This window comes from Microplitis mediator, chromosome 1 (genome assembly GCF_029852145.1).
Source record: "Microplitis mediator isolate UGA2020A chromosome 1, iyMicMedi2.1, whole genome shotgun sequence".
NCBI classification, from domain to species: Eukaryota; Metazoa; Arthropoda; class Insecta; order Hymenoptera; family Braconidae; genus Microplitis; species Microplitis mediator.
Window position 1 is genome coordinate 6,022,954 of NC_079969.1, and position 24,933 is coordinate 6,047,886.

Genomic DNA, 24,933 nt, shown 5'->3' on the forward strand with positions numbered 1-24,933 from the left:
TTATGGAAATGACAATTTTTGCGGTTGACGGCGACAAGTTGCTGAAGTAAATTGTCGTCAGCTTGCTGTCATTTTGGTGTTATCAGGGAAAAAAATTTGAAATTTCTAATAGGCCACAATATCAACACCTTAACAAAGAGATCCCACTAAATATTGTGATACTTAAAGCAGTGGACGTCTAATAGTTTTTGGATTTTTCTAAAGACGATAAATTTAAAAAAAAAAAAAAATATTTAAAACAATTGCACCTACAGTTTTTAAAATTTTCTACCTGTGCATAATTTTAGTTTTATTTTTTTTTTTTAAATTAAATTATTGAAAAAAAAGTCAAAAATTTTTAATTGTCTTCTATCTTCAGAATCATCTAAATATTTTATTTTAACAAAAGGTAAAACAAAATTACTACTAAAAGGCGCAAGAGTTGCCATCTATTTCCTGCTTTAATTACTAAGTCACAAATCTGTCAAAAAGTCTTATCGATAACGCAAAATATAAACAGAGAATATTAAACATTCCATTATTTGTGATAATTTTTTACAATTTTTTCAAAACTAACCCATGAAAAAAGTTAACAACTTATTCTGTAAATATATAAACAGTTCATTTATATGAAAAATTATCATTCAGTATAAATATATATATATATATCTGGTTACAAACATAAAGTAATTTATGAGATAATTCATTTTCTGAAACTCGGCTTAATTACGTTTTAAATATTTATGGGACAAATGATGAAAATCTTCCAAGGAAGTTCATCTCATGCATTTTTTTAAATGCTAAAAAAATTTCTGTAATGATAATCAATTAATAAATTAACAGAAATCTAAAATCCGAGAATTTTTTGGTTCCGGCCCAGCCTTAACCTCTTATAGGATTTAATAGCAACATAAATAATTTATTTTAAAAAATGCCACCACTTACAGATTTAATATCTTGTAGTATTATTGGTAAGAAAAATGTATACCTAAATATATATGTGTACTTTATTAAATTTTATATTATGGATAATTTAAAATTATTTATTTTTAATTCTCAATTACATAAAATTTTTTTTACTCTGATGAATGCAAAAGTAACAAACATGAGACAATTTATAAATTATCAATAAGGGCCAGTTTTTCAAATCGGGTTTTCTTTTATCCGAGTTTAAATTATTATTGCTGGTATATCTATTTGTTATTAATGTATAGATACACGAAATATTAATTTATACCCGGGTAAAAACAAATTCGACCCTAAATAAATGATAAAATTTAAAAAAAAGCGCGAACTGATTTTTCAAATATTCAAATTCGCGTTTAAAAATTTTTTTATGCTTATGTTTTATTTATTTATTCAAAAATTAAAAAAATTTCCATTCATCAGAAATATTTACACTCATCTACTATCCCTGATTAAAAAAAATGATTCAAAATGTTTTCACACGTTAAATGTCCATAAGAGACAGGATTAGAAATGATTTGAAGGATTAAAAAGTATTTAAAATGATTGAAAAACAAATCATTTTAAATACTTTTTAATCATTTTTTTTAATCAGGGATGACTTTAAGTAAATATGTATAATTTTTTTTTTGTTCATCAGAAAAAGATTTGAATGGTGATACTTTGTGGACATGGACCTATCCTTCAGTAACAGATGAACAAAAAACAATAATAACACGTAAATACAATTTACAATCGGAATATTGTAACACTCAGTCATTTGTATTTTCCCGGTACAATAATGAGTGGTTTTACATTAATTCAAGTGAAGTTTTTGATACCGATAAACTGCCGCGTGTAAGTACATTTTTATTTTTTATAATATCATTTTATTTAATAACAAAAAAAAATTATTTATTTATTTATTAATAATTTTTCGAGCCTGGAATCGAGATTCCCTGAGGGCCGCAATATACAAAAGTTTTACAAAGTATAGTATAATAATAATATTTAAATATAAACATTAGCGTGTTTCAAAAAATCGACTTTTTTTTTTCAAAGAACATTGAAAAATCGACAGAGTATCTCTCGACAAAGACCCTGTTAAAATATGAGACCTTAATATTAATATTTAAAGGTGGCGATTCGCGATTTTCTATTTTCCATTTAAATAACATGGGAAAAAAAATTTTAAGTTTGGAATTTTATACCTCGGCGATGGCTTATTGAACAGATAAGTTCAGGATATATTTTTGTAGGGAATTAAACGCTCTACAAAAAAAGTCTATCATTTTTTGATGAATCCATCTGTTCAAAAGTTATGGGAGCTCGAACTAAAGTTGGAGTAAATTTCAAGATCTTTTTATTTTTCCGGCGAAACTATCGGACTTGTCATAAAATGTTATAAAATCTTTTTTGTAGACAATATTATTTCCTACAAATTATCAGTGATGAATTTTTTTTAAATTCTGCATTGTTTTCTAGTAATCTCCATTTTAATGTCAAGCTCTTAAAAAAATAGTGTTCTGATCGATTTTAAGAGCTTGGCATTAAAATAGAAATAACTAGAAAACAATGCGGAATTTTAAAAAAATTTATTCAAGATAATTTGTAGGAAATAAAATTGTCTACAGATACCCATGGTTTCCTACATGGATTCTTACATAAATCCATACTTTTCTCCATGGATTCTTATGGGTTCCCATACAATCCCACATGGATTTTTTTGATAGGGTAGAGATTACTTACATAGAAATCCAGATTCCAATATGAATTTCTCACATAGAAATCCATATATTAAAATTCCTATATAAGAATCCAGATACCCATGGATTCTTATATGAATCCATACACTTCTATATTAATTTCTATGGATTTTTACATCAATCCATACTTTTCTCCATGGATTCCTATGAGTTCCCATACAATCCCACATGGATTTTTTTGATAGGGTAGAGATTACTTACATAGAAATCCAGATTCCAACATGAATTTCCCACATAGAAATCCATATATTAAAATTCCTATATGGGAATCCACATACCCATGGATTCTTTTATAAATCCATACACTCTTATATTAATTCCTATGGATTTTTACATAAATCCATACTTTTCTATGTGAATTCCTATGGGTTCCCATGCAATCCCACATGGATTTTTTTGATAGGGCACAGTTTCATTAACTGATATGATGCAGCATGCGTACAATGCGGCTATCGTTTTTTTCTTTTTCGTCATAACTAGAAATTACTGACATTAAAATTTTTTAATTCTCTGAGGTCAAATGCTAAATTACTTGGTTTCAATTAGAAATACTACTTAGGTAAATTCTAAAAATGTTATCAGTTTTTATGTTCTTTTACTGTTGTTGAAATGAAAAAAAAAAAAAAAAAAAACAATTACGAGGGAATCCAACTGCATTGTAGTGTTTTATTGTTATGATAAAAAAAAAGTTTATCATTATTTTTATTGTAAGTATTCTATGATTAGACATCGAAATAGAGATAGTTTAGAACGGAAGGGATTTTTTTTTTTTTTTATAAAAATGCATTAAATTTTAATGAAAATAAAAATTAAAAGAGCACAGGAAAAAAATTCTCTTAATAAAAATATTTTCAAGGAAAAATTAACTAAAGGTCGAAAAGATTCCATACCTCTACAGAATTAAAAAGGAATAATAGAAAAATATAAAAATTTTTGTCTTAACATTGATTATTTTTTCATATTTTTCACACTAGTCAATGAGTAAATAATTTTATTCATAATCTATGAGATAAATTTGGTAGTTGTACCCGGGCAGTAATTACTGCTGGTTGCTAGTTTTAAAATAAATCAATTTTGTCATGACAAAATGCTGTAACTTGAGGTACAATAATTCAATGTGATAAAATTTTTATAACATAGTTTTGGTAGTAATAAAAATTGTGACATTCATATATCATATTTTAAGTTTAAATTAATTAAAAGTTGTAATTTATGTTATCGTTATAATAATTGTGATCATAGCAATTTATAATACTGATAATATGATGAATATTTTAATGTTGAAGAAAAAACTTAACTTACAGCAGCTAGAATCTATGTTTTGAAAATATATATGAAATCTTTGAAAATTATGATCGGATGTTAGGTACAATAAATTATCTCGATTAGTTAACAGATTTTTTTATACATTAATCATAAAAGGTAATTTATGATACAGCGATTTGCCGTGACAAATTTTTACTCTATTTTGAATGTTGGGATATTTTTTTTTTTTTAAACAATTTCATTGTTTTTTAATTCTCATCGGCCTATTTTACTCGCGCCATAATTAAAGGCAGAAATAGCAGTAACTGGCACGTAGCCCAATAGTGATGATAAGGAGCAATAAAGAGAAAAAAAAAAACTAAGAAATCATTCAGTACAATAAATTTCAATAATTAATTTTTGTGGGTGGACACGTTATTTCTTTTTTATGCCCAAATACAAAAATTTAAAAATTTAATTATCTTCTTTTACCCACCAGTGCCCAAGTAACACAGGCCCCATACGAAAAAAATATATATCCGGGCAAATCTGGAATATGTCGCATATATGCAACATATATATAAAAAAATATATGTCTCATATATGCAAATTTGCCCGGATATATCCGGATGTATATTTTTTTCGTATGGGGCTTGGGCAAGATTCTGGTGCCAGTGCCTTAAACAAAAGCCCTAGTCACTAGTGTCTTTTTCTACGTGTGGGTCTTGCGCAAGATCATGTTGCAAGAAATCGTCATCAAGACTTGTGCAAGACTTGCTCAAGACGTTGTACACAAGAATATTGAAAGTATCTTAGATGCGGTGCAGTTTAAAAGTTTCTGGCGCATTTCTTGCACCAGTAACTTAAAGCAGGTACTTACGCATGACTTGCTCAAGATCTGCTTAAGACTCAAGGTCAACTTTGAGCATTGAGCAGATCTTGAGCAAGCCATGCGCAACTGTTTTCAACTATTGGCAGGGTGTGGAGTATAGGGTGGGAACAATCGAATCGATTGTAGCGCCTGCAGTGGACGAAATACGCGTTAAATCGCACTTGTCTTGTGAATAGTTAAATGAAAGCAATGTTAAAAAATAAGAACAAGTAGTTGTTGTGTTGTTAATTGCAAAAATACTGACAGAAATAGTAATTGCAAGTTTTATACATTTCCATCCATGATATTCATCTTTGGCTAAAAATTATTACGGGGAATTTTTTAAATTACAAATTTTTAACCCAAAGTATTTTTAATTGTTGAGTTTTAAAATTTAAAATTACGAATAATTTAAATCACTTCAATTTCTTTACTTAATGCAAATTAATAATTTTAACTTTGAAAAAATTATAATTATAATTATTTTAACTCATTTGTTATTATGACTATTATTGTTGTTATTATTATTATTACAAGCTAACCTTATGTCGTTCAAAATAATATTTATTTTGTATTTATTAAAATTTTTTATACTTATTTTTTTCAGTACAATCTACTCTATATTTTTCCACCTTTCAAATGTGGTATCACACATCTATTTCGCAATCTTTAAAAATTTTAATTATTTGTTTATAAAAACTTTCCGTATTCTCTCTGTGCTTTTTGAGGATGATTTAATGCGGTCGACAGATGTCGTTTTCGTCGCGCACCTTGCCAATAGTCTTCCTCCAGAATTGAGTTATAATCTGACACAACTTTCTTGTGCGAGGCTTGTACAAGACTTACTATTGAATCTAGCCACAAGTATCTGCAGCAAGACACACAGGTAGGAAAAGACACTAACGTCTATCGAATTTGAAACCAGGCTTGCTCATGCCTTTAACAAGATTGTTATTTAGGTGCTTTGTTTAAAAAAATTATTGATTATCCTATAAATCAATTATTAAAATGATTTCTGTATTGATTATTATCAGGTGAAACAATTTGCATTGATATTATTCACAAAAGACTATAATCCACAAAAATATGAGGTATTGTGTCGGGTATTAAGTAAAATGTATTGCAAAACTGGCAATCCAGTGGAAATATTGAAACTTTATTTATCAGTATTTACAACTGGTTCATGTACGACTGAAGAAAATGGTATATTTACCTCAGATGATTATAATTATCCGCATTTAAATACAGATACAAATATACGCGATCTAATAAAAACATTTGAGTTGGAAACAATATTAATTTACAATGCGTTATTACTAAAAAAACGTATTGTTGTTTATCATCACAGTCTAGAACAATTATTTAAATGGATAAAAACATTTCCTGCATTTATGAAACATCGGAATGTTACGGATAATTTGATACCATGGATTGATTTAATTGCAGATGAAATTCAAGATTTGAAGGTAATGTATCAAAAACAATTATGATTATTAATTGCGTGTCAGTTATTAAAAAAATCGGTAAACTCAAACATACGCGTCTAGGAAATACACCAACGGTTAACACTTTTTGTCAAGAGAGACACATGCACACACATCCACACAATTTTCAGTTTATTCCACTCATCACCCGATAGCAGTGTTACAATTTTTCTGGTGTTAAAAAAAAAGAAGTTGGTTTATATCTGAAGTCAGGAGTCAAATTTTATTTGAAATACAAATACAAATTTTTTTTGTTCTCGCGAAAAAAAGTTTAGATCTGCTTAGATCAAATTTGATGAGGTCTGATCAAATTTGATGTATAAATAGGAATGAACAGATCTATTGAGATCAAAGTAGATCTAGGCTGATGTAACTTTCTGCTCAAAAATCAGCCTGTCTAGATCTGAACAGATCTAATTTGATTTGATTTGGGCAGATAGGGTAAAAGTACCATTTGTGGCCACTGCTCCATTTTTAGACATTTAATACTTTATTTTCAATAATGAAAACGTATTAAAAAGAAATTTCATTGCAATAGTGTGATAGAAATATCTTCAAACACATTTAAAATAATTAATTATGTTGTTGCGTATTTTACAAATTATTTTGTTCAAAATTTCTAAGTGGCCAAAAATGGCCCTAAAGTGGCCAAAAACGGTACTTCTACCCTATAGACAAGATGCAGATCTTAACTTTTTTTCCCGGGTTTAAAAAATTAATGACACGACAGATTTACTAATTTATAGAAAAATGCAAAGAATATTTGAATACAATTACATGTTATTGTTATTGTGTAAAATATAGGAAACAGATTTTTCACTATTGCAGTATTGTTTTGTAACTATTAAAAATCTTTGATGACACATTGCAATAAAATTCACACCAATGATGAAATAAAATTTCCGGTTCAATTAACCGTCACGAATTTAAAATGACAAAAAAAATACAAACAATATTTTCACTCATTGAATCCTATATCCTATAATAAAATTTAGATGAAATATATGTGAAGCCAAACTATTCGTAACGTGACTGGTCGGAAGCAAAAAAATATATACAAACGACACGAAAATATACATTAAAATAAATATATGAAAAACGACAGGCGCGCAAAATATTACGCTAGTTTTGTTAAATTTTTCAGTTGATATAATAACTTATATTTATTATTATTTATGACTTCGTAAAATAGTTGATCTTTTTTTTTAACAGAGTAACACGTACTATATTGCCGGCTGTCGAGATAGTGCAGTAGCATTAAAAACCGAGCTCTATGATTTACTTGTAAATATACCAGCGCGTGAAATAACGATAGCGCCGCATGCTAAAGAGAGTTTCATAATGACTAAAACTCATAAAGAAATAGCATTATTCATGATACAATTGTGTGAAAAAACTTCAAATGAATCACAAATAATAAATGAAATTGCTGATAAAACTCAAGATTTATTAAACCAATTGAAAAATATCGCTGCAACAGAAGATGATACTGGGAAAAAAATATTATCTATACAAACAATACGTGATCGTAGTTTACCAAATGCTGTTGAAAATTTTCTTATCAATTTAGCTACTGCTGAAAAAATTTTTTTACAATAATTTAAAATAAATTGGATAGTAATAATTATAAATCTATTATTATTATTATTATTATCATTATTATTAATTGTTATGTACATTATGGTTATTTAATAAATAATTTGTAAATAATATTATTGGTTATCAATCATTTCGATAAATCGATCCATCTTTAAAAGTTCCGATTCAGTCTTACAAAAAGAACAAAATTTCTCTCCATCAGAATTAGTGAATATTCTCTATTTTCTAGTAAATTTCGCTAGTTCGCTGTTAGAGAGCACAATAATATTGCCTTGGGACACAAATTACCTGCCTTGTACCATAATTATATTGAAACTACGCTTTGCCTCGCGTAATTTGACGATATATGCAAACAGAATACCTATCGACGAATGATTTGTACGGAACACTGAAAGCTAGGGTCATGGACTCTCACCAAATTAAGCCCTGGGCTATGGGCGCTCAGGCTTTTTATAGCTTTGGTAGGACATTTAATGGGGAATAAATAATTAATGTCATTGGGGAAGACTGATGTTTAATCGCTTGTCGTAATTTATTAATTGGTCCTTCGTTCTCGCGATATTCCATTCAAGGCGCTCGGGCAAATGTGGTAGGTATTCCTAATTAAAAGCGTCGATTTTTAGAAATATAAGATGCATTGAATTCGATATTTACTATAGAAAATACGAATTTATTCAATAGTTTTCAAATATAATTATAAACTGTTAAACAAGTACACGGAAAGAAAATTATGGGAAGTTTTCCTATGCATTATGGGAATGGTTCCCATAATGGTATGGGAATAGTACCTATACTACTATAGGAATGGTTCCCATATATTATGGGAACCATCTCCATAATAGTATGAGAATAGTTCCTATACCATTATGGGAATGGTTCCCATAATGATATAGGAATGGTTCCCATACCATTATGGGAATGGTTCCCATAATATTATAGGAACCATTCCCATAATAGTATGGGAATGATTCCCATACTATTATGGGAATGGTTCCCATAATATTATAGGAATGGTTCCTATATTGGTATAGGAACTATTCCTATAATATTATGGGAACTATTCCCATAATGTTATGGGAACCATCCCTATAATATCATAAAATTCTTTTTTTGCACAATAGTGTAGAAATTTCCCAAAATTTGAATTTTCTTGAATGTTTTGTGCTGAGAAAAAATTCTTGTTAAAAATTTTAATGTTTTTTTGCCAAATACGATTTTTTTTTTCAATTTTTGAATTTTTGTTTTTATGTTTAATAATATTTCTGTGTATTGTAGAAGTGATTACCATACTTCTTTAAATTAATTTTTTCATGATAATATGGGAACCATTCCCATAATATTATAGGAATGGTTCCTATAATAGTATGGGAACTATTCCCATAATATTATGGGAATGATTCCCATAATGGTATAGGAACCATTCCAATTGCATTATGGGAATCATTCCCATAATATTATGGGAATAGTTCCCATACTATTATAGGAACCATTCCCATAATATTATGGGAATGGTTCCTATAATTTATGGGAACGGTTCCTATAAATTATAGGAACCATTCCCATAAATTATAGGAATGATTCCCATAATATTATAGAAAGTATTCCTATAAATTATAGGAACCATTCCTATAATTATAGGAACCATTCCTATAGTGTTATGGGTATCATTCCCATAATTATAGGAACTATTCCTATAATTATGGGAAACATTCCTATAATTATAGGAACCGCTCCCATAATTTATGGTCGTAATTCCTATGTTGGTATAGGAAAAAATTTCACAAAATTATGGGAACCGCTGCCATAATTTTCTTTCCGTGTACTGGTGTCACGCAATAACAATATCATTAGTTATTGTCATTTTTATTTACTAATTAATTAGATTTATCAATTTTGTTGATTATTTTACAAGCAATTATGTAACATGTGCGACAATTTGTTGTATCTTTGAACCCTACAAATTGAGATACCTGATGAAGATCCAACCCTTGCGGATCCAAATTACGGTATTTGGAACAATTTTGGTATTTTTCGGTCAATTATGGTATTCGGCTTTTTAAAAAATTTGTCACTTACTATGTATTGAAATTAGGCAGCCGTATTTTACTGTGTTTGATGGTAAAGTGCGGTATATTTTACCGTAAATTTAAAGTAAGAGGTTGGTAATTTACCGTACAATTGCGGCAAGCCTGCGGTATTTTATCGTTAAGAATAAAAAAGCATACGCTGCTTAAGGTAAAAATATCGCAGACTACGGTATAGTGCCATATTTTACCGTAATTTGCCGTAAGTTACTGTAACTTTAGGTAAATTACCGTAGTCTACCGTAATTCGGATTCGCCAGGGGTTAAAAAATCAAAATGCCACTTAATCAATAGTTAGTATTTTTAATTTACTGTCCACATTTAATTTATAATGGATGCTAATAATCAAAATAATAATTGTAAACATTTTTAAGACAATATACCATTTCTTCACACACGTTTCATGACGGTAACTAGAAAAAAACTCTGTAGTCATAAAAACATGAGAAAACTGTTTTTTTTTTTTTATTCGGATGTTTACATAAAAATTTATACGTATTTTATATAATACATTACGCTCGGCCCCTTTCGTTCTTTAAATGAAGAAAAAAAATTAATAAACCAACAAATCATTTTTTTTCGAATGTAAATTGCTCATTAATGAAATTTTTGTATGAGATTTTCGTTAAAAAAAAAAATTTGATAAATTAATGAAATTTCGTAAAAGAATTATATTCATTTATTTAATAAGAAAATGCAGTAGACCACAAATTTTTTTTCATTATGTAATATATATGTACAGATAATATATTTATACAAATAGCTTCATATACAGTAATTTTATTATAATTATTATTCATACATATCAATAAGTTATATTGATCACAAATATAAAATATAATTGAATAATGTTATATACATAGTAAATATCGCTTAACGACTAGGTAGGCAATGTAAAATAATTTATAGGGTGACAGATCCAGTAGTCGGTAATTTAAGGTTATAATTAAACTTTAAGTAAGTATATAAGTATAAATATAAAACAAATAGTCATTTTTAGTATCCCTAATTAAAAATGACAATTGAACCCTGGTGGAAATTTTTCATATACCTGACGATCAGAATGTTTTTCACACAACGAAAATGAAAATAATTCATGAAATTCGTGTCTAATGGCGACTTAAAAGGTAGTTGGGGGTGGCCTGCCATTTTCGGGTAACGTGCGAAACTTTTACGAAATCTAGATCCAGTAGATTTTTTACATCTCATTTTTTTTTCTTATTTTCGTTCCGCGAAAAACGTTCCGATCTTCAGGTACGTAATTTTTCGGAATTTTCTCTAAAAAACTCAGTTCTAAAGACTTTTTCAGAGTTACTCAGAGAAAATTCCGAAAAATTTCCACCAGGGAAACTTGTTGAATCTTGTTGAAAGTAAAAGTTGTCACATGATAACAAAATTAATTGGTTTTTTTTTACTTATATTTGGTCGTAAAATTATTATAGAAATTTTCTTTCTTGTACTTATTATTTAGAGTAAAAACAAAAGCTCAGGTGGCCGACTTTGACACAGTCGTTTAAGAGCATCAATCTTATTAGTTATTATTAATATTACATTCAAACAAATGTTTTTTTTTTCCTTGATATAAAAATTTAGTACACCAATGGAACGTACATTTTTTTTTTTGTTTTGAAGTCGGGCAATGTTCATTCCAAAAAAGTAATTTTATTAAGTCAATGAGATAATCCTCTTCAGTAACAAATAATTGCTCGAGTAAACATGAACTATTCATTCATTTTTAACTTAAACTTCAAATTGATATTTATTTTAATAAAAAATTTATCTAAACTTTACATAAAATGTTTATGATTATTAATATACAGATACTTTTATAGACGAATTTATTCACAAAAAAAGTAGACACGTGTTGCATCATATAGCTTAACTTTAAAGTCTAAAGTTATTTTAATTGTTTTCACATATTTTCAGTTACATTCATTAGGCATAAGAGCAAATAAATTCTTGGTAAATTTATTTCCCATAAAATTGTTATATATGAGCTGGCTTAACAGTTTAATTATTTACTTAAGAATTTTTCTTATTCAATATATTTGTATTTGTAAATATATGAACATTAGACAGTTAATAATCCGAGGCAAGGGATATCTCAAAATTTTAGTAAAACAAATTTTTTTATCTCGTCTTAAAGAGATAATTTATTTTTTAAAAATATTAATAAATAATTTATAGATTTTTTAAATATACGTGTAATGAGAGTATTTAATAGTACAGTAATTGAAATTACAAAAAAAAAATCTTTATAAATCAAAAAAGTTTTTTTTTTTTTTTTTTTTTTTTTAAGAATCTGATTATAGCCCGGAAAAAAAAGTTTTGCATTAAACTTGTAAAATGACGACAGATTTATTTACAATAGATAAAAAAAAATTGTGTTCACTGCTCAGAAGCTACAAGAATTTATTACTTGTTTAGGCGTATCTTGACGAGTTCCAGTCTCCCCTATATCATTTTACAGCAATATTTGTTTCATACTCAAACCCTACATCTCGTTTGAAATCTTTCAGTATACATTAAAAAAAATAAAAATAAAATTCCTTACACGTGCGAAAATAGCAGCCAATTTTAGTATTACCATTGAGGCACTTCGAGTATTCTGTTGATACAGAATTAAAGAACATTATCATAATTAAGAAAAATTATACTCTCCCGAGCGGGTTTTTCAAATTTCATATTTTATTTTAATGATAGGATTACCTCACATATTTAAATGCAATGAAAGTTTAAATTTTTGCTCTATTTGGCGGGAAAGAAGTTGCCCATTTCAAAAGATTTAGGCATCTTTCCCGGAAACAGGCAGAAATTCAAATTTTCAGGTGCAGATCTGGTGAAAAATAGCATACGTACTTCGAAAAAAGGTAAGACATCCCAATCCGTGTGTTTGGCAGCCTTGCCTGCGGCTCTTGTAGACAATAACGCACGAGGGTTGAAATGTCCTATTTCTTTCTTTGGTGTGTAATATACTATTTCACATCATCTGCATTGAAACTGCGGTTTCAATACCTGTTTTGCCAGTCAAAGCAAGCCAATTTCTAACCAATAAGATTTAGCGGTCAGAAACTGGTCAGTTTCTTCTATCGGAAAGAAATTCATTAATTTCTACCTGCTAAAATAGTTTTTGATTTCATTTTATACTTTGTTTTGAACCTCTCAATATTAGTGGCATTCTTATAACCAAGAAAATTGACAATTGTGTTTAGAAAATAATAAAAATAATATGAGTTCTTTATTCAAATTTTCATATTTTAAGTACAGCATTATTTTTTCTTTGTTATCGGTCAAAAAATATCCCATTTGGATTGACTGGACAATAAAACTCCCAGTATCAATGCGGGTTATGTAAAAATTTAGTGCGTGGCAGGGGATAAAATACAACTTCAGACGTCGCGTGATGGCAGCACTCGCCTTCGGCTGCTAGCTAACTTCTCTTTCGTTTGAAATCTTTTTGTTCCATTTCTTAATTCCTACACCAAATATTAAACCAAATATTTACATTTTTTCGGCAAGTCGTCATATTTTTGAATATAAAATATTCATTTAAAAAATAAATGAAATGGCTGATAATTTAAAAGCACTTAATATCAACGCATCAGCATTGAATTTTTTTATTTCACATTTTTAAAACTTTTTTATTTTTACATTTATTTCAAACATTATTAATTATCATTATTATCATTATTACGGTTATTAATTCACACATATATACATTCATATTTCTATATAATTTAACTTTACCGCTTCAATATTCCATGTATGAGCTCGTAGTCTTTTTTTTTGTCTAAAATTATTCTTTTGTTCATAATAATTATTTGAACAAAATCACTTATTTTTAATAATCTTCTGTGCCGTTAGTTTTCATATATATTTTGTTTACGTATTAATCACTCTCTTAGTTGTACAGAGGGACTCTGACCCCTAAAATATTTATAAGTTATATATTATAATAATAATTTAAAAAATTAATACTTAATTTTTATTGGATGATTTACAAATTTTTTTTATGTTAATAGTGATCATTAAAACTTAATATTTACAAATCATTGAAAACAATCAAACCAATTTTACTAATATTTCATATAAAAATAATAATATATACAAATATATGTCAATGATATATAAAAAAATAAATTTTTAATAAGAAAAAGAAAAATAAAAAAATTATTTCCAGTTGTGTTGAGCGAAATATATATAAATATATAGATTGATATAAATATATAAATATATGAAGAAATGATTGAATAAAATAAATATGAAATACTGGGACATAAGATCGAAGAAAATCTTTAAGGCATATAAGATAAATAAATCCCACTAGTATACTCTTGAAATCGTTAGGCACTATCTCTGCGAAAATAAAAAGAATATCTATCTTAATATAGTGAACAAGACAAGTGAGATCTAGTGTATGTACATATAGATATATGTATATATACATAAGAGAAGAAATAGAAGAAAGAAAAAAGTAGGATAAAGCAGTAGAAGAGGAAGAAGATGAAAATGCCTACGATATAAATCACTAGATCCAAACGGGACGTCATAAATCTTTGGTTGGCAAAAAGTATATAAAAAATATAAGGACGGTAAGAAAAAATTTGTAAGAATCGCAAAAACCTGAGATTTTTTTGTCATTTGTTAAATATTGTGTAAATAAATTAATGATATTTATATATATATATATATATATATATATATATATATATATATCAATAATTACAAGAAATAGGTTAGGAAAAAAATAAATTAGAAATAGTAGACCAATAAATTATTGAATGTTGAGTTTAATTAAAATATCCCGCGTTTATTTTTTTAATCACTAATGGAATTTTTTCGTTTACTTGGACAAAATGCAATTAACACGTAACGCCATCTGTACGAAGGGATAAATATTATAAATTACTACAGGAAAAAAATAAGATTTGTGCTTTTGGATAAAATATTATAAATATTAACAATTTTTCACAACTGAAAATAATAAAATATTATTTAAACAAAACTAACTTTGTCATTTTTATTATTATCTTCTTTAGTATTAGTAATAATTGTTAAATTACATGGTTTACTATTATCCGTACTAACAGTAGAGACCTTAACACTGCAATTTTTGCTGCTGTTGCTTTGTCTTCGCCAGAAATCCGAATGATTGCTGCTTGTCGTCGTACCAGTTCGTCCAGATGTTGGTATATCTTTACTTTGTTTACGTGATAATCCGCACAAACGTAAGAAACCCTCACGGAATTTAGTTGACATTAAATTATAGAGTATTGGATTTATTGCTGAATTAAGATACAGCATAACTCGACTTATGTACAGTAAAATAAAGTAACCATCGACACCGAGATTTATAATTGCTGTTAGTGGGGATACAATAATCCACAGTGTGAATGCACGAAATGGTAATAAACAAATGAAAAAACTAATTACAACGGTACCGAGCATCAGCACAACTTGCTTTCGGTATTTTAATAAATTATTTGCCGGGCCTCGTGTTATTGCTGGATTAGCCATCAAATGTTTAGCTATTATTGTGTACAGCACTATCAATATTATTAATGGAATTATAAAAAATATTAATATTGTTGTTAGAAAAAATATCATCGGCCAAGCTGATTTTACTGATGTCGAACATGCTGGTAGTTCACTTCCATCATCATCTTTTTCCATTGAGTAAACTGTCATTGGTAGTATTGGACTGAAAATAGAGAATAAGAAATATATTATTTTTTATATATTTATAAAATATATTTTTCATATAAGAGCACAGTAAATTTATACTAATTGCGGATGACAGAGACGGCGAAATAGGTTCTCGAAAAAAAAAGTGTTAATTGTATATGGGTTTTTTTTTTACTCATATATTCATAATTAGTCAGTATGAATATCATCCAGATCTAAAAAATCCGAATGTGGGGTAAAATACCCCTTGAAAAAATTAAACTTTTCGAATGATTACTGGAAATTAAATTTTCCCGCGTATAGTTTTAAAAAAATTTAGGATCCTATTGGATACTGTAATTTTAAATTTTGAAAAATTTTCGTACTTCTCCCGCGCTTTTCAATAAATGGAATATACTGTAAATTAACGATTTATTAAATTGTTTTTATTTTTTTTTATTTAAAAAAAAATATAAATATATGAATTCCTGTTATTTTATAAAATAAGTATACTTTTTCAATAACACTATCGAAATGAACCTAAAAGATAACGATTGAACTCAAGTGGAGTATATACGTATTAGATAAAGTAGAAAAAAAAATTAAAGCCAAAAAAGGGCTATAGCGTGATGTAATGCAGAAAAAGGTAAAGGTATATATTTAATATTTTTCTCGAGGGATATACTCCTTTCTACAATCATCCAAGCGAACGTGATTCCTTCACTCTGTAGGGACGAATAAAGTCAGCATTTATCAATCAACTAAAAGAAAAAAACAGATTCAATGAGAAAGAGGAAATTCTTTTTTCCTTTTTATTTAGTTTTATTTTATTATTTATTATATCAAGAAAATAATTTATGAATTATTTTATATGTATTCTGAAAACATTGAAACGTATTATAAATTTATTTTCAACACGAGTCAACCTCGGGTGAAATGAATATAAAAATTGTTTTATAATAGACAAGGTTTCGTATTACTTAATATATTTGTTAGTTTTTTAATGCTTCTTTATTATAAGTTTCCAATGCGCATATTTATATTATTGACGATTTAATTTTAAAGCCATAGCAATTTTTTTCATAATAAATTCACAATTATTATTTTATTTAAATACGTATTTGAATAAATTTTTTTTTATAGAAATAGTTACTTATTTTTTCATAGGCTGTAAAAAACCGGGAGTGAATAGGGATTTTTTTTCTACTGCGAAGTGATTTCGGAGTGACGCGAATTTTATTTCCATTTGCATTCACTCCCGTCCGGAGTTTTATTACTTAAATTCTAAGATCTGAAATTAACTTGTTGTGATCGGCCTCAAACATTGACATTTAATGTTTCAAGTACACGGAGAAAAAAAATATTGTGATTGGCACGTTCTACTGGATAGTGATTTGCGTGTCGTGAAGGGAGCAATCTGTAGAGCTACTTTCGCGATCCATTCTAGTCCCATTCACGATCCGTATTGCTGTCAGCGCGATACGTAACAATACGCGCACTAACCTCCAAATAGCAAAACGAGTATCGCGACAGTCAGTATACTGTATCGCGCAGGTCACAATAAATTTTTCTCCGTGTAGATGTTATGAAAAATATAATTAATGACGTAGGATATAAGATAGAACATGAATGCAGGTGCGAGTGATGGTAGCCCTCGCCTTCGGCTCAGGCAGACAACTTTGGCCTGCATTCATATTTTTTCAATTGCAATAAATTTTATTATGTAGCATAGTAAATTTTACTACTCACTACAGTAAATATTATTCTATTATACAGCCCCCCCCCCCCTAAGATATCCGTCTGTAAGATATCATTTTCCCTCAATTTAGTTCCTCCACTATACTCAGTGGAATTTACTTGCGCATGCGCTTGAACCACTACTATAAGTCAGCTGTTTACATACACATAGATATACTTATAGATAGTAAGACTGCGCATGCTTCTATTTTTAATAGCTCCACCTTTTAAGAGTGGAAGGGGTACCTCTCTAAGATATTTTTCCTGGAACCAGAGCCCCGAGTCTGATATCTTAGAGGGGGAGCACTGTAATAGAATGGAATTAAATAAAGTTAAATTTTTATTAGTTTTTCAATTTATCATTATTATTGTTATTATTATTAATATTATTATTATTATTATTATTTGTGACCTGCGCGTTTATTTTAATATTTCTTACTATATAAGACCTAAATTTTTTTCAGTATCATTTAAAAAATTATTGGCTTTGCCGAGATTCGAACCCTGATCTTCCGCGTGCGAATCATGTTCCCTATCCACCGGTCTAATTGCTCCTCTAAACAATGATCCCTGAACCGATAGCATATATTTTTCGATACGCAGAGAATTTTATAGTAAAAATAACCCAAAAATTTTAGATGACAGATAAATATCCTTAAAATTTTCAAAATTGGTTGATTTTATTGATGAAAATTCCATAGCTATCAGTTCGAAACTTTTCATGAATTAATTTGAATTTCTCTATTGTCAAGGGTATTTATGTACCCGGTCTTTAAATGGAGATTAAACAAAAAAATGTATGTTGATAATTTGAAAAGCTTTATTTACACAATTTTTCTTTACATTTTCTTACTAATAAATACTTATAAAAAATTTTCCTGCTGATCACTACTGGTTATAGTTCTACGAGACAGTCTTGTACCAGTAACTGTACTCCTAGTTGATATTGTACGTTTTCTGATACCACACAATTTTAAAAATCCCAATCTAAATCTACTGCTCATTAAATTATACAGTATTGGATTAACAGCACTATTTAAATAAAACATGATACGGCTAAAATATAGTATATTATAAAATGTATCATGATCAATAGCATCGACATATTCATTTGGCGCGAAAATTATGTAGAATGTAAGAATTTTGAATGGAGCGAGACAAATAAAAAAACTAAATACAACTGTCAGTAACATTAGTACAACTTGTTTACGAGCACGTGCGTGATAATTTTCAGCTGTAGAAGTCGATCGGTCATTTATCAAATGACGTATAATTATTAAATATAAAAATAATAGTATAAATAGGGGCACTACAAAAAATATAAATATTAATGATAAAAAAAAAATCGTTGTTGGTAATGAATTAGCTTGCATTAAACAAACTGTTATAATAGCTTCACTCATGTCTTCTTCATTGTTTAGGGTTGCATTCATCTTCATTTCGTGATACTGCGATACCCAAATCATTGGACTGCAATCCAAAAACAAAAAAATAAAATAATAAATTTTTTTTTAACTGAGAAAATTTAAATCGGTTTTTTTCTATTGGCTGCAGTTCAATGATTCGGGTATTATTTGAATATATATACAAATGTGTGTGTATATTGAAATTAATAGTTAAAAAAATAATAAAAATTAAAAAATAATAATTTACTTTTTTGAAAATAAAATTATTAAAACTGCAACCAATTGAATAAAATTAATAATTTATGTAAAAAATAATTAAAATTAAATACAGGAAGATAAAGTTACATTGTTTGAATAATATAGGAAAAAAAAGTCAGTAATATCGTAGTAGGGGAGAGGTGTTGCAATTTGAACAGGGGGCAATTGAAACACTCGACATTCATAATTTTTTTTCTTGTAACTTGTTTATAACATTAATTTATAAGATGGACAAAAGTTTTAGCTTTTAATCTTGTTCCAAAATTTAAATATTAAAAGTTATTTAAAATACCCGTGAAAATTTTTTTTTATACCTCGGAACTTTTTGAATACCAGTATTGTTTTTTAATATTATGATGTGGGGATTGTATCAGTACTTTAATAGATGTATTGAGAATAATATATAATAGCATTTTATACTAATTTTTCCATTGTTTTATTATTATTCAATTTTTATTATTAAGTGAGCGAATGGCATTAATACGAACACCTAAAAATGTTGCAATTGGAACACTCAGAGCCATCAGCGGACCAGCGCGAACTCGATGCGCGATGTGTCTAACCTAAGCTTATATGGACGTATAGTAAACAATGTGATTAACACGTGCATTATATGTTTAACATGAATATTTAATTATTTATATTGTTATTGATTCAAATGTATTAAAAACATTTGATATTATGAGTTTAGTCAGTGTAATAGTACTTATTGAAAGAGAATAATAAAAGTACTTCAATAGAAATTACATTTTCATTTTGTGTTCTAATCGCAACTGCGTTGTGTTACAATTGCAGCCCTCGCGCGCCGCCATCTTGATCTCTGTCTTCAGCCAAATAAATTTATTTTTCAATAAGTTAATATTAATTTTTAATTATTTAACTAAATCGGTATTATAAAGGACATTATAGAGTAACTTTTTGACAGTTTCATAATTCGAAATTATAAAAAACAAAAAAGTGATAACAAAAAAAAAATTTTTTGTTCAAATTGCAACATCTCTCCCCTACACCCAATAAATAGCAAACAATCGTCCATGCATATAAATTGTTATATATAATGAACGATAAAAATTTTTAGCTTAAAAAAATAAGTTGCTATCACTTATTACTATAAAGATATCAAAAACGGAAATATTAAATGTTGATAAAATAAATAAGTAAATAATAACAAAATTTAACGAGGAGATAACAGATGTTAAGTCAAGTAAGTGGTTTATTTTATATTTATGGACGTCTGGTTAACATGAGGTGAAGAATCCGCGTTATCACAGATGGTAACAAAAAAGCTTTCACTTTAAAGTAATAAAATACTTAAGATATTAACCCAATTTTTAAAATACTTTGATCCATTTTCGGTATACAAACAAATTGATAATCATAAAATTATTTATAATTCGTACCATAAAAAAAACCTAAAAAAGTTATTCAAAACTTTTTGTTTTTACATTCGGATCAGTCATTGCGTCTGTTTATTTTCAAAAACACCTCGATGATAGATCTGTGTAAGATATTGGTAAACTCACCACTTTTATTAAAAAAAAAGAGACATTTTAAAAGTTCGTAACCTCATAAAAGATACACGCTTAGAATTTAAATGAACGACAATAGTCTAATAGTCAAAAGCTACATATTGTCTTTTACTTTATTTCAAGCAATTACTTTCCACTCAAAAGGACTGAAAGACAAGAATATAGAAAGAAAAAAAATAAATAAAACACCCACATACATAAAACAAATAAAAAAAATATATAGACGTTTAAATGCTTTTTATGAAAGCTACCTGAGAGTATAACGTTCAGAAAGGTCTGATTTAATTTTCTATATGAAGAAATTTTGAAATCCGAACGAAATTTACTCGTGTGAAAAAAAAAAGTTCAACCAGTTAAGACTAATTCAAAATTTTTTGAATTTTCAGACTGATTATGAAATGAATACTTTTTTTAAAATGGATACATATTACAGTATGGTAATAGTCGTGGTAATTATTACCATACCAGTATGGTAATGATTACCATATTATCATCGTAATCGTTACCATACTATTATGGTAACTTCTACCATAATATTACAGATAGTGATGTGAAGCTGACCGCCTGGTTATTTTTTGACTGTAACGTCATGATCACAAGACCGTCAGTGGACCGTTCATAAAATGGCGGATCGTCACAATTGTGGCGACATCTTACAAAAGCCAACACAACTTTTATACAAATTCAAATTTTGAAACCGCCATTTTTTTAAAAATACCACGAGATAAGAATACGAAGGGAAAAATAAATTTTGCAATCATTTACAAAAAAAGATTGCGTCCAATCATCTAGCTGGTTGTGACTGACAAAATTCTTGATTAAACGTTAATTTGTGACCAAAAATTTTATGACGGTCACAAATCATCTAGCTAGATGCGACTGACCAAATTCATAACCAAGCCCAAATTTGTGACCAAAAATTTAATGACGATCACAAATCATTTAGCTAGATGCGACTGACCAAATTTGTAACAAAAAATTTTTTGACGGTCAGAATTTACAGATTTGGTTTGAATTATAGATTTCGCATTAGAACAGGCTCGTCATTTAGGTCCGTCGGTCACAAGACCGTCAGCGGACCGTCTTGTGACCGAAACTCAAAATGACGGTCATTCCGCATCACTAATTACAGTAATGATTATTATAAATCATAATGTATGAAAATATTTCACATATATTATGGAAACGATTACCATGCTGTGTAGGGTATATTTCCATACGCACCAAGGCACCGTTCCAATGTGGATATAGGATTCATTCTTATGTGACTATGGGAACTATGCCCATGAGCATGGTAATCATTACCATAATTCATAAATATTACCATACGATACCGAAATTTTTACTATAATTATAGAAATCATTTTTATAGGTTATAAATACTTTTCCCAGAAATTATGAGCGCATATCCCATAATTCTAAGTAATTATTATCATAACGTTATGGGTTGATATTTTACGATCATAATGTGGACATTTTTCAAAATTTTTTCTTCGTGTATAACTTACTTTTAATAACAATCATTATTATTGTCATGATAAATTTATTTATTGAAAATAATTTATCTAAAAAACTTTTAGTTTAGCGACATACTGTTAAAAATATAAATGATATGAATTTATTTGATATTTTGTGGTTAGCCAAAAAAATATTATAGGTTGACGAGAAACAGATGGTTCAAGATTGCCGCAATCTTCTTTTTGTTTTCCACCCTCTTCGTTTATTCCACTTTACTTTTATTTTCTTTTTTTCCTTTTTTCCCGGTGTCTTCTACCAACCCCTATTACTGTCACCTTCTCACTCCACTTCCTTCTTTTTTCTTTTCTTTTAACCCCCTGTTCTTTTACTGTATTTTTATTGTGTACAATAGGAAACAGCTCTTGTGTCATCAATATATTCCGTACACTGACACACAATGTGTACAATCGATTTTATTTTTTATGACAACTACCCCTTTCAACTCAAATTTACAATAAATTAAAGCGTAGTATTAACTGATTATATGTAAACATAATCGAGAGAAAAGTAGAAAAAATTATCATGCGTGGACGTAATATACAAAAAAAATTCATACATTTTTTTGAATAATGATTTTTTTTTAATTTTGAGACCTCTTGAGCATTTGGACAAAGTAATGAAAGATTACATAAAATTCTAAGCACAGGGTTTTTATTAAAAAAAAACTTTGTTATATTTATATATATAATGAATTTTCATAATGAATTTATTATTCGAATATACATCGCAGTAAATATTTATTATATAATGAAATGGTACCGCACTTAGTTATCCGACGACATAATAACCGTGAAAAATATCCAAATTACAAATAACTGCGACGAAATAACTTTCGACAAAGAATATGAGCTGTTGAGGTATAAACTTTTGAATTTTTCATACTTTTTAAATAAATTGTCTCAATAATTAGTTATTTTATAATTCCGATAAATTTTATACATCACGAATTGAAAACAGAAATTTTTTTTCATATATTTAAAATATTCATTAAATTTATATATTTATTTATATGTAATACATTTTTTTTTCTAATTTTTAAACGTGAAATTTTTTTTACACCGATTTAACACCGCCTACACCTGTGTTATTTCATTTTGACACCACGCGGTGTTAAATTGAGTCCATTTTTTACACCACTCTTCTACAGTGTAAGATACTATTATACAGATTAGAAAATTTTTATGGACCTAAAGATCGGAACGTTTTTCGTGCAACGAAAATGAAAAAAATTTATGTTATCTTACTTAAGAAGTAAATGGGGTAGGCTGCAATTTTCGGCTGACGTGCGAAACATTTCAAAAATCTAGATCCAGTAGATTTTTTATTTTTCATTCCGATTTTTTAATTTTCGGTTCGCGAAAAACGTTTCGACCTTCAGGTACATAACTTTTTTACAAATGTCGGTTTTGCTTTTTAAATTTATACGGAAAAATTTCAATCCGCTGTAAATTATTCTTGTTTGAAATGCTATGGAGTTATAGTAAATCTGGACCATGTTGGCCACCTGATAGAAATTGAAATAAACACATGCAAAAATTACTGTGACCACAGTAAAATTTACAATTGTTTCAGTAATTTGTGATATAATCGTTGTCAATTTTACTGGTCACAGTAATTTTTCCGTGTTTATTTCAATTTCCGTTAGGTGGCCAACATGGTCCGGATTGAAAATAATTTCGATTTCTTTTTAAACATTTTATTGTGCAATCCGTCAAGTTAGTGAATCCTGATTTCTGCATTGTTGCGACATTTTTTAATACTAGAATGTTACTATACCATAAAATATGGTGAAACAATATGTATAATAATATAAAGAAGAATCTAATAAAATAGTAAGAATGTAGGTTATGCATATCGGGAATCCCAAAGATTTATACACACATACAATATCTCCAGTCACTTTTATTGCGTGTGGTAGTAAATGCACTCGATATATCGAGTCAACAATCTATCTTAGTCTTTGTATTTAAACGTGTAACGTCGCGTCAACATTTATTTTAATATTGAAAGAGTAAATGGATACGACGCATTGCTTTTTCATTGTTGGTTAGTCATTATTATTATTATCTCGATAATTAATGAGTTAATGCTCGTTTTAAAGTAACTATTTTTAAAATGATAAAATTTGCTAACCTCAAAAGTTATTTTTTTACAAACAATTAAAAACAATATCAATATTTATTACCTTGTACAGACGGCTGCAAAAACCCAAGCCAGAAAGCAGAGAAAAGTCGCTCGAGCTTTTGTACATATATATCTAAGAAACAAAAAAATATGTATTACTTTGAATATAATACAATTTTATTTAATGATGATTTAAAAAATATAACTAATGACTCTTTTTGTGCAAAAGTAAATAAATATTTTATCAAGATGGACTCGTTGTGTCATTGGTCCGCTATCTTGTTATATTTATTTTTTGCATCAAATCATAAAATTGACGTCTTATACATAAACATTCACTTCATAGCTTTATTGACATTTGCCGCTAAAAAAGTGTCATTAATATTGACATTAATTTCATATTTTGTAATTATTGTCTTTGTCTTTAAAAAAAAATTTATATGTGAAAAATTTTTCTCTATCCATATAGAAAAAAAATTCTAGTAAAATTTCTGACATTGTAAAATTCTTGACCCCTGATTAAGAAAAATGATTTAATCCATGCTAAGTGTATATCTATATATTAGTCGATTCAAATTGTTTTAAATCATTTCAAATTGTTTTGAATCATTTCAAATCATTTTTCTTAATCAGGGACTATACTTTCACTATCGAAAATTTTAAAATTTACTATGAACGGTACATTTCTTACTATTTAACTTCATGCTTTGATCAAATGCTTTTT

The 24,933-nt window shown here is 28.0% G+C and overlaps 2 protein-coding genes across 5 annotated transcripts in view; one reads left to right on the plus strand and one right to left on the minus strand.

The window, feature by feature from the left end:
* Positions 1-518: 518 nt before the first annotated feature.
* On the plus strand, positions 519-7,984 carry LOC130673778 (DENN domain-containing protein 10-like). Its single transcript, XM_057478986.1, has 4 exons — positions 519-950; positions 1,586-1,782; positions 5,841-6,272; positions 7,503-7,984. Exons 1-4 carry the CDS (start codon positions 911-913, stop codon positions 7,887-7,889), a joined length of 1,056 nt encoding a protein of 351 aa, XP_057334969.1. The 5' UTR covers positions 519-910; the 3' UTR covers positions 7,890-7,984.
* Positions 7,985-12,263: 4,279 nt separating this feature from the next.
* LOC130669547 (growth hormone secretagogue receptor type 1-like) overlaps positions 12,264-24,933 on the minus strand; it is a 34,741-nt gene continuing 22,071 nt past the window's right edge. Inside the window, exons 5-7 of one of the 4 annotated variants that reach the window (XM_057472518.1) lie at positions 24,271-24,342; positions 15,062-15,674; positions 12,264-13,900 (exon numbers count right to left, since the gene is read on the minus strand). In XM_057472518.1, the coding sequence (XP_057328501.1) occupies positions 13,856-13,900; positions 15,062-15,674; positions 24,271-24,342 (730 nt within the window). In that variant the 3' untranslated portion in view covers positions 12,264-13,855. Of the gene's footprint in view, positions 15,675-17,997; positions 18,845-24,270; positions 24,343-24,933 lie in introns of those variants that run through there. The other 3 variants (XM_057472528.1, XM_057472512.1, XM_057472536.1) reach the window with 3 other exon arrangements.